Raw genomic sequence first — 19,415 nt, forward strand, 5'->3', positions numbered from 1 at the left:
TAGCTGAGTGCTTAAATGACCCATGCAGAGGCAAAGAAACCCCAAACCTGTCTGTCTCAGTAAGTCACGCCATATTTATCTCGGGTACAGCTTCATCGTCATCTCGACCTCTCAACTGGTTTCGCTCCACTCCGAGGTGAAGTTGCCCCTACCTACAGATCTAGGATCAGTTTACTCTCTCCAAATGCTAACTTAAACCATTACTGGAGGGAAAAACAAAACAGACCTTAGATCAGCATCTAGAGGCAACTTCAGCCTACTCCTTTGTCTGTCCTTCTCATTGTCGGCCCTTTTACTCTGAGACACGCCACCGCTTCCTGTCATCGCCACCCTCCTCCGGCCACTCCCCGTTACCCATCATGCCCCCTGCTGTCTTCCACCAGGTCCGGCCACCTGGGCCATGGCCACCTCCAAACCCGACATCATGATCGTCCTGCTCAGCAAGCTCATAGAGGAAGGAGATGGCTTCTACAAGGTCAGCCCTTCCTAGAATATAGCAAAATAGCACAGTGGTCATTGAGGGTCACTGTTGTGGTGCCAAACCATGCAAGTCTCTCTCCTTTCTGAGGGTTTTTTCTTCTACCCATCCTGTAGAAAGGTAAAGTGAAGGAGGCTGCCCAGCGGTACCAGTACGCCTTAAAGAAGTTCCCCCGCGAGGGCTTCAGCGAGGACCTCAAGACCTTCAGAGAGCTCAAGGTGTCCCTCCTCCTCAACCTGTCCCGCTGCCGGAGGAAAATGAACGTGAGTGACACCCCACTGCACCACCTAAATAACCTCTGTGTCCTCCTCTATCCCCTCACCCCACCTGGCTGTGACTGGAGCTGCTTTTTTTTGCTTACACTCACAGCATTACCATCTGCAAGGTTTACCAAGACATTACAATACAAAATAACGTTATTATCCCTCATTGGGATGTATGCTTGTTCATTGTGCTTACAAACAACGACCCATACAAAAATATTTAGCACCTCTGATCATGATAAAATGAAAACATGGATTTAAGCAGTATAAAAATATTGGTTTCAAAAGATTGATGACAGCAATATCATTGTGCAACAATGTACAGTAGATCAGACTTCATTTCTAGCTGAAGGTAAATCTCCCTCAACTCATCTAACCTAGGCCCATATCCCTGCATCTTCCATTCCCGCTTATAGTTTGCTTTGTTTTGGTTTGTACCTCTGGTAACTTTAGAGAGGGTGCAAGGGGAGGTTGGTCTGGGTCAGGGCTATAGTGTCCAGGCAAGGTTCTAATGACAGAGCAGTGCAACAGCGGTTTCTGTGTGTGTGAATGTGTGTTTGTCTTTTGTGTTTGTGTGTCTCTGAAAGTCTGTGTCCTTTGTGTGTTCATATCAATGTTTTTAATTGCTAAATGTACATGGTTTCGTCATGGAGTCGTGTATGGTCTCATGTATTGTGTCACCCATTTGTCTTTCAGTTTTTTTCTTGGGTATCGTCTGTCTGAACCCAAGTTTCCATCGATCTCATCGACTCAGTTATTCACTTCTGTATTACTCTGTATGGTTCTATGTATGACTGAGACAAGACTCCTGAATGACTCTCATATGACTCATGTTTGACTCTGTACATGGTTCTTTGTACAACTCATCTTTAAGCTTTTATCCATTCATCTCTTGACTAATTTTTGACTCATGTATGACTCACCTCTGACTCATTTCTGACTCATGTACCGATCCACGCGTGGCTCTGTGAATGACTGTCGGCCCTGTTGCTGTTGTTGCTTGCAGGACTTTGGGATGGCTGAGGAGTTTGCTACCAAGGCGCTAGAGTTGAAATCCAAATCGTACGAGGCCTTTTACGCCAGAGCCCGCGCCAAGCGCAGCAGCAGGTAACCGTAGCGACGGGGAGTACAGGGAGGCGGAGGCCTAACACAGAGTGCGCTCAGCCTTAGGATCCAATTGGGCCCGCTCATGTCACATGATCACCAGGTTTCCAATGCGCTGTAGACAGATGACTACAGGGGGACGTAATAGAGCAAGGTTCATGAGCATTTTGGCCATGTTTTTCACCCTATGTCATGTTCATTGGTTTTTATGTCTGCTTACACATCATGTATCCCCTTAGTCCTATGACTTGTTCATTCTCCTGCTCATAGTCATGGCTCATTTTTTGATGTTTTAGCGTAAGACTACTTTGTCTGACTACTATGTGAGGGCAAGTAGTTTGAGCAGTTGTGGTGTTGTCATTTTGACCACATGCTACTCCCTCACTGTCTTTGGTTTCATGCTTTGTCATGCTCATCTGTGCCCACTCCACCTCTCCTGCTCCTCCCTCATAATGCGTTCTCTTCTTTCTCAATCCCCCTCTTTTCTCTCTTGATATTCCTCTCTTCACCTCCTTGTGTATCCACCTCACAGGCAGTTCCATGCAGCCCTGGAGGACCTGAATGAGGCCACCCTCCTTTGCCCCAACAACCGGGAGATCCAGCGCCTGCTGCAGAGGGTGGAGGAGGAGTGTCTTCAGTTCGAGGAGCAACAGGAGCTGGACCCTCCCCCGTCCCCGCCTAGAGAGCAGGCCCCGCCCCCTCCCCAGTCCCTGATGCCCCGCCTGGAGGACATGGAGCCAGTGCAGGACCTGTTTGAAGAGGACTACCTGGAGCAGGACCTGGAGAGCCTCCCCATGGGCATGGCTCCTGAGCCCCGCTCCAGCCCCTCTGGCCTGCCCCTCATCCAGAGCCTGCCCCCCTCCCCCGGCCACCGCAACTCGCCCTACCTCTCCGGAGGCCCCTCCATGGGCCAGGCTTTCGAGCTGCACCCCAGCCCCCATTCCATGTCCTCCCCCACGCGCCAAGGCTACCAGTCCACCTCCCCGTCACTTTCCCCGACGCACCAGAGCTCCCACTACCGGCCCAGCCCCCCGCACACCTCCCCAGCCCACCAGGCTTCCTCTACGTCGTACAACTTCAGCCCACCACCTTCGCCTCTCCGCCGGGGGCCCCAGTACCGCGCCAGCCCCACCTCAGAGAGCGGAGGAGGTCTGTACCGGCCGCAGTCGGCCTCAGCCCGCTACCAGTCAGAGCAGATACCTGGCCGGCCCAAGTCTCCGCTATCCAAGATGAGCAGCCAGCGCTCCTTCCAGCTGCCCTCTCAGCAGCAGCCTCCCCAGCAGGGACAGTGGCTGCAGCCTGCCAAGGCCCAGATAGTACGCACCAACCAGCCCAGCTCCGCCGTGCACTCCAGTGCTGTGCTGGGCACCAGTGCCTACAGCCAGATGGCCCACTCCATGAGCACCCGCCTCCCCCCCGACCTGGTCGAGCTGGGGGACGGGGTGAATATATACCCCAGTGCCCTGGAGGGGAGGCCCACGCTGCAGGTGCAGGCCAGCCTCGGTGCAGGAGCACTGTACCAACATGGTGGCATCGGTGGGATCCAGATGGTCCCCATGGAGGACGAGCTTCCCCAGCGGCCTTCCTCAGCTTACCGGCCTGGAGGTCCGCGCTACGGCCAGGCCCCCCAGATCAGCCGCAGCCAGTCGGCAGCGTACTACCCTGTCTCACCTCAGATGGAGATGGAGATAGAGATGGAGCACCAGGCAGCACTGGGATCACCAGAGAACCCCCACGGCCTGCGCCGACCTGTCAGTGCCACCAGCGCAGAGCCAAAGCAACACGCACCCACTCCCCGGCCTCTCATGCACTCCCAGAGTGTAGGCCTCCGCTTCTCCCCCTCCAACACCAGCCTGGGTGGGGTCTCCGCAGCTAATCTAGCCCCAGGCTTCCGGGGCTCCACCTCGGCCCAGCAGATGGAAATCCCTTTACAACTGTCATATGAGGATGGTAGTGTTTACTGCGACGACCTCTCGCCTGTCTCCCCACCGCAGGGCAGCGACATAAGGGTGGTGGGAGGGACGTACCCAGACAAGGCACTCCGCTCCAGAAACACACCTTTCATGGGCGTTGTCGACAAGACAGCGCGAACTCACCAGTACCTGCCACAGCCACCGCAACCGCAGACAATAGGGCGCTCCTGGGCCATCTCTTCCCTGGACACGGTGGTGACCAGCCCCGCCACGTCTCCAGGGAACATGGGCCCTCAGCATGGCTACAGCCAACAGCCCAGCCTGGGACACATCGCCTACTACAACCGCACCAACAATGCCCACAATGGACACCTCCTGGACAATGACTACTACCAGCCGCCAGCTAACGGCTCGCGGGACGTCATGGGCCGCGTGAGCCAGGCACCCACCTACCCAGACGTCAAGGTGGCCCGGACGCTGCCTGTGGCCCAGGCCTACCAGGACAGCGAGTACATGCAGCACTCCAGGGACAGGCAGGGCCCCACGTCCCCTATCAAACCAAAGAGACCTTTCGTGGAGTCAAACGTGTAGGGAGGGACTGAGGGAGAGGAGGACTGATAAGGAATGACTTAGAGACAACCCCAAGGGTATGTGATGAGACTGGGAAGGAAACACTACTGCAGACAAACACACATATAAACTCTCCTCCCATGCATCTTCTTTGCCTCTATCCTACACAGCCATTTGCTATGGATGAATACAAGAAAACATAAAACTGCAGTTTGCCAGGTGAATCCAACACCTCCAGTACTCCAGAATATTTTGGCCTAGTTTGTATAGTCAAAGTGGAGGGGGCAGGGATGATCCACAACTTTAGGAACTTGAGTCTGTTGGAAGAGTCAGTAGGAGGACTAATGCCACACACGCACGCACACCCTGACCAGATCTCAAGCAGGGGAGACTGCCCCTGAATGCCTGTCCTGGGATGGTCAGAGCCAAGCCATGGGCACTTCTCTGTTGAGAATCCAAACTCTCAATGCCTTCTTTAGAACGACTCAATAGAATGCCGCCCTTAACCGAGATGACCAGGTCCTCTGCTGTAAATATGACTGAAAAGAGTCAATATACTTGTACATAGGAAAAGCAAAAAAAAAGTAATATTTATCATTTAAGTTATGTTTGTAAAATACATTATATATATTATTTTGGATTGTATTTTAACTTTTTTTGCTTTTGTGTTGTTTTTTTGCTCAAGAAGTGACATGCAGCAGGCTTTGTGAAGCTTTTGGGAAACGGGCATTTCTTATTTTCCAATAACTTGAATGTTTCCCTTTACAGTTGAATTATCTCTACCAATCAAAGCTGCAGTTATTCAAACATAACACTGTAATACACCGTTTTGGCCACTAAAGGGTCAAAGATGTTGGCAGCATGCACACATGACCCAAGTGGTCATTGAAGGACTATTTTTATCCATCCACCAAATGCTTTCCATAAAACAATGGAATTTAGGTGGTCAAACGTAGTGTCTTCAATATAGAACAGAAATGGGTCCAAAGCTAATATTTAGGTTAAGGATGTAAACTGCATTATCAATTGTTGTGTAGTCAGCCTGTATATTTAGAAACGTACAGAACCATCCAATGTCTACATTTTGGTTACACTTTCTATTACAGTGCATTTTCATGAAACTAGATGTTTAAAAAAATACACTGAGGAAAGTGGTGTCAAGGCTAGGCTACATGACATGGTTGAACTAGATTATGATCTATCTATACAAGGTTGTCAATTGTGATGGATTTCATACCTTTGATTTGATGCAAGTCAATGCAACACAATTACAGTGCAGTTTACCCACCAGTTTGGTGACACCCTTTACCCCCTACTGGCACTTTGTATGAACAACAATCAGCTGAAAACGGATACTTGTCTTACAAGAACAAATGAACCACTTATGTGAAGTTTACATTTTTATTTACTGTAGTCTTCATTCTTGTATTTTTTACTCAGTCATTTGTTGCTTAAAAATTTCAAACATTTGGGCTAATGCCAGGGTAAACAGTTTTTTTTAATTTATTTTTGTATAATTATTTACTGTGTATTGGTGTGCTTGATTATGTTTGGAGGGGTTTGTTTGGTAATAAGTGGAGCCTCTCCGATCGGTTCATAAACACTCCAACCAGGACGTTGAAGGAAATGAATGAACCAGTTGATTGGATGCATCTCTTGTCTATCAAAGTTTAACCCTACATCTGATTTATCCCTATAGTCAATATCCTCTCCTGTCCGGATTAACTCCCAAGATAAGGAAGACTTAAGGCATAATATAACATTTATTTTGAACTTTTTTTTTGATAGTTCCAGTGTAAATAACTGTCCATGCTGAGCTGCATAGAAGTGCATGTTTGTTCTCTGCTTACTCCCATGCTGATATAAACAGGTAATATGTATTTGTAACATGTTTGTATAGCAGTTTATCAATATTTGGAGGGGGAAGCGGGGGAACAGCCATTTTTTTTTTTTTATCTTGGAAGGAGAAGGCAAATATTTTCCCCTTTTTCTACTGTTTTTTTTGGGCTTGCTGAGCAGAGTTCTGTAAATTGTCTATATGTGAGTTGTGGCATTTTGAAACGAGAAGGTAATAAGAAACATGAATGCGTTTTTAACCCAGTTAAGCGATTGTAAAATGTACAATCAACTGTATGTATGAGGAAATGTACTTATTTAAAAATAGTTACCACTTCAAAGAAAAGAAAGAAAACAATGTGTGTCAGCTCCTTGACTTTTCTTTTAGCTTGTTCACACCATCATCGGCGAAGGGCCTCCTAAACTCAGACGCCACTTAAACACATGTTGACACAGATAATGTTTGACTATATCAAACAAAGCACACCTATCCAGTATCAAGGTCATGATTGAGTCATGCATCTTTAATAACAGTGATATGACGGCAATATAGGTTGTAATCATTTGGTCAGTGAGCAGTGTCTACTGTACAGAACAAGTTCACAAGTGAAAATATATAAGCAGTGATATTATATCTCAAGTAATCTTAGTTACATTATGCTTTAAACTGATTAAATATGAGGACAAGTAGATGCTTTAAACAAAGCAAATTACAGAATACATGACACATTAATCTGCCAAAACCATTGACTGTTACATAATATCTATTCTCTTAAATACAATCATATACAGCAAACATGGCTACAACAGATATAAGCAGCTTATTTAATGTACAATTACATACAGTTTGACACATACTATTACTCCCTTCTCTGAGCATTTTACACTTAAACACTACAGAAGCATAAAGATATTTTCTGAATACCAAATTGACCCCTTAGCCCAGTTTTTCAAAACGTTTAATCTGGATAAAAATTATCTTGATTCTGTAAACCCCTATTTTGCAATTCTGGATCCGATCAATTGAGCCGTTCTTTCAAAAAGGTTCAGATTCTGATCCAGATTCTACAATATTATGATCACAGAATCTGGATTTTCAGTGCTTTAAGTAGGCCTACCCCTTGCCATCTACTGGACAGGTCATCACTACTTCTACACAGTCATAGTGAAACAGATTAATTAAAGTAACTAAGATGAAAAAAGTCTGCATATCACTTAAGAACATGCATTTATTTGACACTTCTCAATATAACTGACCACATACCGATACTACAGTCAATTTAACCTTTAAGATGTAAGAACATTTAAAAGTTAGTTACATTGAAATGTCTTGGTTGTAGTGCCTTTCACCTTTCTAAATCCACCCTTCAAGTCTGAAAAGATTATCCTGATTTTCGGTGTCAAAATCAAATCGTATTTGTCACATACCTTTGACTAATTGAATCAGGTGTGCCAGTTTAGGGTTAAAACAAAAATATGAAACGTCTGGGGGGGGCCTGAGGAGAGGGTTGGGAAACCCTGAATCAATAGTAAAAATTCAACCCAGCCGAACATAAGGAATGGTGAAGAAACTGCTTTAAGATATCCAATCCTTTCAGATCTACAGGAGTGCCTAGGGGTCATTTAGAATTCAACCCAAAACATCCAGGCATCGTTCAGTCATAACTTGGTGCATTCTTTTGGTCCTTTCAGTTTATCATAAATTCAGCACTGCCAACAGATGGTTAATTCAATATTTGTCACAACGAACAACATATCCCTGAATGAACTGCAACTTCTTCATTTATCACAAGCTTGAAAGTCATGGAAGTTAAGAGTTTGTTTAACGAGGAGTAACTTCCAGTGTTACCAGTTTGGGCAGTATTACAAAGTATAACCCTACTGCCCTAGATGAAGGCACAACTAACTAACTGGCTTGGACACAAGGCTTTGTCCTCACTAAATACATATCAAAGGCTATTTTGTTTTGAGAGACCTAATATGGCACTTTTGTGATGGTTCATCTGTGGCAGCAATTAAATACATTGGTCAAATCAGTCCTCATACCTCAGTTTCGCCACAAGGGGGTGTAGAATGGCTCTTGAGATGTGACATGAAATGGAGAGACAGCATATCAGACAGATCTCCAACTGGTCCTGGAGAGATACCGAGTGTGCAGGCTTTTGTTCTAACCCAGCTCTCATACACCAGATTTTTTTACTAAAAGTCTGCACACACAGTAGCTTTTCAGACCAGAGTGTTTCCTGGTTTAAGCGAAAAGGGGATGTTAAGGCGAGTTGGGGCTCCCTCCTTCCTCAGTCAGGGTCTTAAAGTGCACAGATAAGGCCTCCTCCTCTGGGTGCGGGGGTCTTCTGAAGTCCTCCCGTGTCACCACGTAGCCTACCAGAATCCCAAAAGCTACTAACACCAGTCCCAGCATGTTACCCAGGATCCCCTCTGGCACAAACTGTGAATATGTGTGCCTGGGAAGAAAAAGGATTTCTGTATTATATCATAATGGCAACGTTTGTAATGAATCGTTAGTTATAAAATGTTCTGTGTGACTCAAGATGACCTTAAGCATAACAACATATGGCACCAAACAACAGGAGAATGATTCATAATGTGCAAAGACTCCATGTCTGACCATGTTGTCATAAAGATAGCCCAGACAGCAAAACCCCAGCTTTCACCAAACATACCCTGTACAATAATTAACTCTCCTATGATTTAGCAGGGTAGAGCTGGGCAAAGTAGTAGCACTTCATCATCCAAAGTGACAAACATAGCACTGACTTGAACATCTGGCACTTCTCTTACTTTTCACTTTTAACCCAATAATTATGTGCATTTCTGTATTTTAGCATACCACTTAAAATCCATGCCATTTGTATAAATGTCTTCATTGTAAGTGGTGGTATGGATATTGGAACTGAGCCCCTGCATAGTAATACTCACTGGATACTGAAGAACAGTTTCTCTGAAATGCCCAGTAGGCAGGTGGCTAGGGACATGGCGAGCATGGCCAGGCCAAAGAAGACATGTAGCGGCAGGTACCAGCTCCGCAGCGCCATTAACGTCCCAGGGAAGAGGAAGAAACCCAGCCCCATCAGCCACTGAGGAGGGAGTAGAGGACTAATGTTATTAAACTATTATGCCTATTAGAATGTAATATAAGAGGTACTGCCTGTATACAGCTAGGTTCTCAGTGCAAACAGTACATTAATTGAAATTCTGATACAAGGAAGAAATTATTTGTTTGGTTTTTGTGTGTGCATGTGACTGCGTGAAGGAGAAAGAGAGCCGAGGGCTGACCTGTACACAGAAGAGAACAAAGGTGAGCATGCCACACCAGCTGTGGAGGGAGTACATGTTGGGGATCTTGTTATGATTATGGAAGTCAAACACAGCCACGATACCTGAGGAGATACAATGATACTCATGCTAGCTAGTGCTGATGATGTAAGTGTCAATCTTTCCCATTAATTTTGTATAGAACAATCTTGATAAATTATGACTTCGTACATATCAATGAATGTTACTCTGTACAATGTTTTTTACCTGCCTCCATGTATGGATTTGTGGGTATTATTTATATGATCACCCTCCTTGCAAACCAAATGTTTCTGAGTCAATAAGGATTGCCTGAAGCCAGATTGCAGCGTTTAGACCAGGGCTGCCCAACCCTCTTCCTGGAGATCTACCGTCCTGTGGGTTTTCAGTCCAACCCTAATTTAACACACCTGATTCTACTTATTAGCTGCTCAACAAGACCTTAACTAGCTGAATCAGATATGCTACATTTGGGTTGGACTGAAAACCTACAGGACAGTAGATCTCCAGGAAGAGGGTTGGGCAGCCCTGGTTTAGACTGATGACCAGTTTGGATACACCTGCCTGTTTCCATGACTACTCCAGACCTCAGTACATGATGTAGGCTACGGTGATTCACAGATTTACACTCCCATGGCGCCCCACTGATTCGTGGTTAGTATGCGCAGTCTCATCTCATGTTACCCATGTTCGTAGCCTACTACGTTTGTACGTTTTTGAACCTTGCCAGTTCCCTTATTTTGAGGAGCCATGCCATCAGTGTTTTTATTAATTTTTCTCCTCAAAAGAATGATGATTTGTGTCTGCCCTAGCTGTGGACCTGAATGACTGATCTGGCCCTAGAGAACCAATTTATGACCCTGCGATAGATAAGTCCACTTGTTTGTCCTACCACGTAAGACATTTATATATTCAACTAACTAGCTAGGTTAGGCATTTTCCTTTTATATACAATAGCTACGAATTTAGATTAGTTTAGAACGTTTGGGTTCAAGGGGAAAGGGCCAAAACAACAAGTCTTGCCCTTAGGCCCTTAGACACAGACACCCCCCCCCCCCCCCCCACACACACACAGGCCTTACCCACTATGCTGATAATGAGGGCGAGAAGGTGGAGCACTGCATGGAGAATCTTGACATTGCGTTTGCTTTCATTCCTAAATACTCTGTACACCAGGATCGCTGTGAGAGAGACAAACATGTCTGGTTAGCATTTACATAAGTCTCTATTCAAACATAATCATTTCCACAAGAAGATAATAGTAAAGTCAATCCTGGCTAAATATACAGTGGTCAGACTTTACATAACGTTCACACGTAGTACATGGCATGTGTAAATTAATTGTTGTAATAACGTGCTTATACACTAATTTGAAATAAAACAAATAGTTTAACATTGCTTTTACACCTTAATCTGCTGTAACCATTTAAAAGGTTAGTCATTACTTTTGTCATAGTACCATAGTCACACCCTACAAGGCACCAAGGGCAATAACAGGTAGGATACTACAATGCAAATAGTCAGGGTATCCATTTGATTGATGTTCAGGAGTCTTATGGCTTGGGGGGGTAGAAGCCTCTTGGACCTATAGACTTGGCACTCCAGTACCGCTTCCCGTGCGGTAGCAGAGAGAACAGTCTATGACTAGGGTGGCTGGAGTCTGACAATTTTTAGGGCCTTCCCCTGACACCACTTGGTATAGAGGTCCTGGATGGCAGGAAGCTTGGCCCCAGTGATGTACTGTGCCGTACGCACTACCCTCTGTAGTGTCTTGCGGTCGGAGGCCGAGCAGTTGTCATACCAGGCAGTGATGCCACCAGTCAGGATGCTCTCGATGGTGCAGCTGTAGAACCTTTTGAGGATCTGAGGACCCATGCCAAATCTTTTCAGTCTCCTGAGGGGGAATAGGCTTTGTCGTGCCCTCTTCACATGTCTTGGTGTGCTTGGACCATGTTAGTTTGTTGGTGATGTGGACACGAAGGAACTTGAAGCTCTCAACCTGCTCCACTACAGTCCCGTCGATGAGAATGGGGGCGTGCTCAGTCCTCCTTTTCCTGTAGTCCACAATCATCTCCTTTGTTTTGATCACGTTGAGGGAGAGGTTGTTGTCCTGGCACCACACGGCCAGGTCTCTGACCTCCTCCCTATAGGCTGTCTCGTCGTTGTCGGTGATCAGGCCTACCACTGTTGTGTCATCGGCAAACTTAAATGGTGGTGTTGGAGTCGTGCCTGGCCATGCAGTCATGAGTGAACAGAGAGTACAGGAGGGGACTGAGCACGCACCCGAGCAGCCCCCGTGTTAAGGATCAGCGTGGCGGATGTGTTGTTACCTACCCTTACCACCTGGGGGCGGTCCATCAGGAAGTCCAGGATCCAGTTGCAGAGGGAGGTGCTTAGTCCCAGGGTCCTTAGCTTAGTGATGAGCTTTGAGGGCACTATGGTGTTGAACGCTGAGCTGTAGTCAATGAATAGCATTCTCACATAGGTGTTCCTTTTGTCCAGGTGTGAAAGGGCAGTGTGGAGTGCAATAGAGATTGCATCATCTGTGGATCTGTTGGGGCGGTATGCAAATTGGAGTGGGTCTAGGGTTTCTGGGATAATGGTGTTTATGTGAGCCATTACCAGCCTTTCTAAGCACTTCATGGCTACAGACGTGAGTGTTACGGGTCGGTAGTCATTTAGGCAGGTTATCTTAGTGTTCTTGGGCACAGGGACTATGGTGGTCTGCTTGAAACATGTTGGTATTACAGACTCAGACAAGGAGAGGTTGAAAATGTCAGTGAAGACACTTGCCAGTTGGTCAGCGCATGCTCGGAGTACACGTCCTGGTAATCCGTCTGACCCTGCGGCCTTGTGAATGTTGACCTGTTTAAAAGTCTTACTCACATCGGCTACGGAGAGCCTGATCGCACAGTCTTCCGAAACAGCTGATGCTCTCATATGCATGTTTCAGTGTTACTTGCCTCGAAGCGAGCATAGAAGTAATTTAGCTCGTCTGGTAGGTTTGTCACTGGGCAGCTCGCGGCTCTGCTTCCCTTTGTAGTCTGTAATAGTTTGCAAGCCCTGCCACATCCGACGAGCGTCGGAGCCGGTGTAGTAAGATTCGATCTTAGTCCTATATTGATGCTTTGCCTGTTTGATGGTTCGTCGGAGGGCATAGCGGGATTTCTTATAAGCGTCCGGGTTAGAGTCCCGCTCCTTGAAAGCGGCAGCTCTACCCTTTAGTTCAGTGCGGATGTTGCCTGTAATCCATGGCTTCTGGTTGGGGTATGTACGTACAGTCACTGTGGGGACGACGTCATCAATGCACTTATTGAAGCCAGTGACTGATGTGGTGTACTCCTCAATGCCATCGGAAGAATCCCGGAACATATTCCAGTCTGTGCTAGCAAAACAGTCCTGCTTCATCTGACCACTTTTTTATTAACCGAGTCACTGGTACTTCCTGCTTTAGTTTTTGCTTGTAAGCAGGAATTAGGAGGATAGAATTATGGTCAGATTTGCCAAATGGAGGGCGAGGGAGAGCTTTGTACACGTCTCTGTGTGTGGAGTAAAGGTGGTCTAGAGTTTTTCCCCCCCTCTGGTTGCACATTTAACATGCTGGTAGAACTTAAATCCGTTTTTACCTAAGTCCCCGGCCGCCTCTGGATGAGCGTTTTCCTGTTTTCTTATGGCCGAATACAGCTCATTGAGTGCGATCTTAGTGCCAGCATCGGTTTGTGGTGGTAAATAGACAGCTACGAAGAATATAGATAAACTCTTGGTAGTGTGGTCTACAGCTTATCATGAGATACTCTACCTCAGGCGAGCAAAACCTTGAGACTTCCTTAGATATCATGTACCAGCTATTGTTTCCAAATACACTACCGGTCAAAAGTTAAAACACCTACACATTCAAGGGTTTTTCTTTATTTTTACAATTCTCTACATTGTAGAATAATAGTGATGACATCAAAACTATGAAATAACACATGGAATCATGTAGTAACCAAAAAAAAAAGTTAAATATTAAATATATTTGGATTTGTTTGAGATTCTTCAAATAGCCACCCTTTGCCTAGATGACAGATTTGCACACGCTTGGTATTCTCTCAACCAGCTTAATGAGGTAATCACCTGGAATGCATTTGAATTAACAGGTGTGCCTTCTTAAAAGTTAATTTGTGGAATATCTTTCCTTCTTAATGCATTTGAGCAAATCAGTTGTGTTGTGACAAAGTAGGGGGGTATACAGAAGATAGCCCTATTTGGTAAATGACCAAGTCCATATTATGGCAAGAACAGCTCAAATAAGCAAAGAGAAACGACAGTCCATCATTACTTTAAGACATTAAGGTCAGTCAATACGGAACATTAAGAACTTTGAACGTTTCTTCAAGTGCAGTCGCAAAAACCATCAAGCGCTATGATGAAACTGGCTCTCATGAGGACCGCCACAGGAATGGAAGACCTAGAGTTACCTTTGCTGCAGAGGATAAGTTCATTAGAGTTACCAGCCTCAGAAATTGCAGCCCAAATAAATGCTTCAGAGTTCAAGTAACAGACATGTTCAGAGGAGACTGTGTGAATCAGGCCTTCATGATCTAATTGCTGCAAAGAAACCACTACTAAAAGGACACCAATAAGAAGAAGAGACTTGCTTTGGCCAAAAAAACACGAGCAATGGACATTAGACCGTTGGAAATGTGTCCTTTGGTCTGGAGTCCAAATTTGAGATTTTTGGTTCCAACCGCTGTGTCTTTGTGAGACGCGGTATGGGTGAACGGATTCTCTCTGCATGTGTAGTTCCCACTGTAATGCATGGAGGAGGTGGTGTTATGGTGTGGGGGTGCTTTGCTGGTGACCCTGTGTGATTTACTTAGAAGAATTCAAGGCACACTTAACCAGCATGGCTACCACAGCATTCTGCAACCATCCCATCTGGTTTGGGCTTAGTGGGACTATCATTTGTTTTTCAACAGGACAATGACCCAACACACCTCCAGGCTGTGTAAGGGCTATTTTACCAAGAAGGAGAGTGATGAGTGCTGCATCAGATGACCTGGCCTCCACAATCCCGACCTCAACTAAATTGAGATGGTTTGGGATGAGTCGGACCGCAGAGTGAAGGAAAAGTAGCCAACAAGTGCTCAGCATATGTGGGAACTCCTTCAAGACTGTTGGAAAAGCATTCCAGGTGAAGCTGGTTGAGAGAATGCCAAGAGTGTGCAAAGCTGTCATCAAGGCAAAGGGTGGCTATTTGAAGAATCTCAAATATAAAATATATTTTGATTTGTTTAACACTTTTTTGGTTACTCCATGTGTTATTCCATACTTGATGTCTTCACTATTATTCTACAATGTATAAAAAAGTAAAAATAAAGAAAACCCCTTGAATGAGTAGGTATTCTAAAACTTTTGACCGGTAGTGTATATATAGACTGCCACCCCTTGTCTTACCAGAGGCTGCTGTTCTATTACATTTTAGTCATTTAGCAGACGCTCTTATCCAGAGCGACTTACAGTTAGTGAGTGCATACATAATTTTTTTTCATACTGGCCCCCCGTGGGAAACGAACCCACAAACCCTGGCATTGCAAACGCCATGCTCTACCAACATCCCTGCCGGCCATTCCCTCCCCTACCCTGGACGACGCTGGGCCAATTGCGCGCCACCCCATGGGTCTCCCGGTCACGGCCGGCTACGACAGAGCCTGGATACGAACCAGGATCTCTAGTGGCACAGCTAGCACTGCGATGCAGTGCCTTAGACCACTGCGCCACTCGGGAGTACCATTCTATCCTAACGATACAGTGTTTAACCTGCCAGCTGTATGTTATTCATGTCGTCGTTCAGCCACGACTCGGTGAAACATAAGATATTACAGTTTAATGTCCCGTTGGTAGGATATTCGTGCTTGTAGTTCGTTCACTATTATCTAGTGATTGTACATTGGCCAATAGTACCGATGGCAACTGTGTTCTTGTATTATTAAAATTGCAGAAACACTGAAACAACATTCCAGGCAATTGTCTATGCTTTGTGTCTACCGATCCCACTAAGGACAGCTGGTTTCCCTGGAGGGTGTTTTCATCCCAGCTCCATTTGGACTGACCGCTCACACTAATGGCTAAGTGACCTTTAAGGTTTAATATCCTAATTCAATTGCTGTAGCAAGGTTAGGAATCAAAAGGCTACAGCTGACTTAACTTAATAACAAGCATCTGTTTTGTTGGCTGTTTTATTTGACACCACAAAGGAGATTTTATTTACATTGTCAATGGCTGAATAACTTATTTTTCTCTCATTACAATCACGGTTCAGGGACCAATGGAAAAGCCTTTGTACACTGAATCTGACCTTTCCCCTTTGCTTTCCAGTAAGTGTTTATCATTTATTATTTATGGGAACAAATCCCTGCATTACTAATTTATCTCTCACACAGAGAGGGGGAGAAACACAATGGCCTGGAAACAAACAAAAAATAATAAAATCTCTGCTCCTCCCACCCTAATAGCATTAGGGATTTATGCCTGTTGCAGAGCGTGCCCTTAGGCCTGTGCCTGAGCCCTGTGTAGCGTTAGCTTAGTATCACACTAATGCAATAGGTCAGAAGACCCCTAGGCTAACAGAGCAGACAGAGAAGACAACTGCCATTGTGGCTCCAAGAAGACACTGGCCTCAGCTTCCCTCTGTTCTCGACAGTGTTGTTCATCTACCTCCTCCATCTTACCAGTAAATCAAATCAAATTGTATTGGTCTCATACGCATATTTAGCAGATAATAATAATAATAATAATAATATGCCATTTAGCAGACGCTTTTATCCAAAGCGACTTACAGTCATGCGTGCATACATTTTTGTGTATGGGTGGTCCCGGGGATCGAACCCACTACCTTGGCGTTACAAGCGCCGTGCTCTACCAGCTGAGCTACAGATGTTATAGCAGGTGTAGCGAAATGCTTGTGTTCCTAGCCCCAACAGTGCAATAACATCCAACAATACACACATCTAAAAGTAAAATAATATAATTAAGAAATATAGAAATATTAGGACAAGCAATGTCGGAGTGTGTGTGTACATGTATATGCATGTATGTATGTGATGGGGTGTATAGATGACATGGACAGTATGTGGATAGAATATGTAGTATATCTGAAGAATACGTTGATAGAATAGTATATGTACAGCAATAGTTAAATAGGATAGGCCTTGACTAGAATACAGTATATACATATGAAATGAGTAAAACAGTACGTAAACATTATTAAAGCGACCAGTGTTCCATTATTAAAGTGACCAGTGTTCCATGTCTATGTACATAGGGCAGCAGTAATGGAGAGCTACTTTATTGCTCTACATTACCAATTCGATCACTGGGACAATGAGCCATTAATTGAGGCGATTTATAAAAAGGTGTTTAACTAAATTCCTGGAGGAATGGTTTTAATTCTAATTTTAGTTGGTTTAATTCTAATTCTGCCCTACCATCTCCATAGAGAAAGACCAGGCCCAGGACCATGCAGAGGGGATGTACGTTGAACTCCTGTCCCGAACCGTCCCAGGCGTAGCCTCCGTGATAGCTGCCCATCCACACGCCCGTGATCACCACACAGGCCAGGCCCAGAACCTGAGTCCCCCCCACGTACCACGGGAAGGAGCCCAGGCCTTGCACGGCCCGCTGAGGGCTATCTTCCATGGTCTTGGAGGGAGAGGAGGGATAGAAAGAGAGACAGAGGGAGAATGATGGTTTAGTCCAGTGGTTCACAAGTGTATGTGTTATGACTAGTTTCCTGAATGTTTCTGACTATGTGAACAAACCAGGAAAACCTCCAGGCCCATGCTAGGACCCACCTATAGCTTTCTGAAATTACCTTTGACCTATGAATGAACAAACCTGTGATCTGAATCTTGCCCTAGTCTCTTACCAGCCACCACCCTAAAGGAGTCAGAGAAATAACCAAATAGGGTATCGGTCCATTCATGTCTGCGGGATTGAGATAAACAGAAGCGTCCTTTCCTGCGCTGCTTCTGGGCTCATGTGATGATGTGCGTGTGAGAGAGCGCAGCGCGCTACACTGGAGAAACTTTTATCACATCCATGTGAAAAACACGTCCATGACTAGGTGTTTGCCCTTCAGTTGAATAACAGTTTGTTATAGGCTATGAGTATGACGGTTTATGCAAAGTTTCAATGCGATTGTGTATTCAGTTGAATATTTGTTAGATGAGTATGACAGCGTTTTTATTCAAAGTGTGTATTCAGTTGTTAAAGTTGTGTAGTTTAGCCTACACCACTTGTTTGTTTTACAAGATGGCATACAGCTACGGACGGAAGTTAATTTCATAGGTAAATTGAACTTATGCAGCAGGTTAGGAGAATTAACGTAGTAGGTTAGGAGAATTAGGTTAAGGTTAGGAAAAGAGTTAGTGTTACCTAAAATGCTCTCCTAACCTGCTACGAAACGTCACAACCGTTATTTTAGGCTACTGATTGGATATGGATGTATGTCGGAAACAAGAACCACATCTCGCGCATGTTGGGAGAAATGTGATTAAATGAACGCAAACTATATGGACAAACAAAACACTTTATAGGCTATCCTAGACTATAATGGTGGATACCACACGTTTAGGAGCTCTATGCTATCCTCAAACACCTGCATACTTCATGACAGGTAAATAGCAACTTCAAGCGCAAACATCCGTATGGCAAGACATGTTCCACTTACCGTTTAGTCTTCAAATAACCTGCTTTTCCAGCAAGTCTGAGAGGGAGTGGAGATCCTTGTTCGACTCCTTCTGTTTGTTTTGGAGTGGTTCCTAGATACGCCTACAATTTTCGTAGTAGCCACATTACTAAAGAAACGCAATAAGTATCTCTAGCCTGCCACTAAATATTTCACAATAAGCTGTATACTCCTCACACGACGCGCGCTCCACAAAAACGTCGCCGGTGGGTGGATCTGTCGACTGGTCGTGACAGAAACAGTGGCGCAGCTAAAAGTTGAGTTGACAGAGAAATACGTAATACACTCCTCTTCTCCCTTCAATTAGCGTCAAATGCAGAGGAGGGAGGAGCACAAACAGCCTTCAGAGAGGATGACGTCTGGCACCGCACTGCCAAAAATGTCTATAAGGTCTGTTACCTTGGCTACCCAGGGCATTCTTGCAGATGCAGACCCGGCATTGAATCAAAGCAATTCATTAAAAAGGCATAATGACCAATTACTTGACTGGTTTAATTGATACCGATGCGATGAATATTGGATAAAGATGGGCTGTGCGATCTTGTCTGCTCATTTAGACAGACAGCCCAATTCTGAACTTTTTATACGAATTGGTCTTTTGACGAATCAGATCAGCTTCGAAAAAGAGCTCACGTGTAAAGATTGGATGTGATTGGTCAAAAGATCAATTAGTGGAAGAAAATATCAGAATTGGGCTGCCTGAGATGTTTACGTTGTTGAACAATAAAGATGCAGGAAATAATTCAAGTAGGCTAATATTTCAAAGTAATTACTAATATTTAAGTACGTTTTTGCCCATGCTGCAGGTGGCTATATCAGTCCGCTAATACAGGACTATTAAAGGCCTACTTTTGTGAGAATTGTTTTTCTTCTCCAATATATATATATATATATATATATATATATATATATATATATATATATATATTTTTTTTTTATTATTATTTTTTTTTTTTTTTTATTATTCTATATTTTTAAGGGGGTGCTGCAGCACCCTCAGCATCCCTACTTCCCTCGGCTATGTACCTATGGTAAAATATGGCGGTGGATCTTTGATGTTATGGAGCTATGTTGCTTCCACTGGTCCTGGGGCCCTTGTTAAGGTCAACGGCATCATGAACTTTACCAAGTACCAGGACATTTTAGCCAAAACCCAGGTTGCCTCTGCTAGGTAGAGGCCAAGTGGACCTTCCAGCAAGACAATAACC

General features: G+C 44.8%; 2 protein-coding genes across 3 annotated transcripts in view; one reads left to right on the forward strand and one right to left on the reverse strand.

Moving 5' to 3' along the window:
* The window catches only part of LOC311104177 (protein TANC2-like), a gene marked incomplete at both ends in the record, with an annotated part of 72,165 nt that extends 67,816 nt beyond the window's left edge, over positions 1-4,349 (forward strand). For both annotated transcript variants that reach the window (XM_084145867.1, XM_084145868.1), the window contains 4 exons: positions 384-475; positions 595-741; positions 1,748-1,848; positions 2,378-4,349. In XM_084145867.1, coding sequence (XP_084001993.1) covers positions 384-475; positions 595-741; positions 1,748-1,848; positions 2,378-4,349 — 2,312 coding nt within the window. The remainder of the gene's footprint in view (positions 1-383; positions 476-594; positions 742-1,747; positions 1,849-2,377) is intronic.
* Positions 4,350-6,661: 2,312 nt separating this feature from the next.
* Positions 6,662-18,518, reverse strand: LOC311103571 (transmembrane ascorbate-dependent reductase CYB561-like). Its single transcript, XM_084145160.1, has 6 exons — positions 18,190-18,518; positions 16,946-17,159; positions 10,559-10,657; positions 9,459-9,562; positions 9,102-9,259; positions 6,662-8,626 (listed from the first exon to the last, which is right to left on the reverse strand). Exons 2-6 carry the CDS (start codon positions 17,154-17,156, stop codon positions 8,431-8,433), a joined length of 768 nt encoding a protein of 255 aa, XP_084001286.1. The 5' UTR covers positions 17,157-17,159; positions 18,190-18,518; the 3' UTR covers positions 6,662-8,430.
* Between the last annotated feature and the right edge of the window lie 897 nt (positions 18,519-19,415).

This window comes from Coregonus lavaretus, assembly GCF_964263955.1.
Source record: "Coregonus lavaretus genome assembly, chromosome: 28".
Lineage (NCBI taxonomy): Eukaryota > Metazoa > Chordata > Actinopteri > Salmoniformes > Salmonidae > Coregonus > Coregonus lavaretus.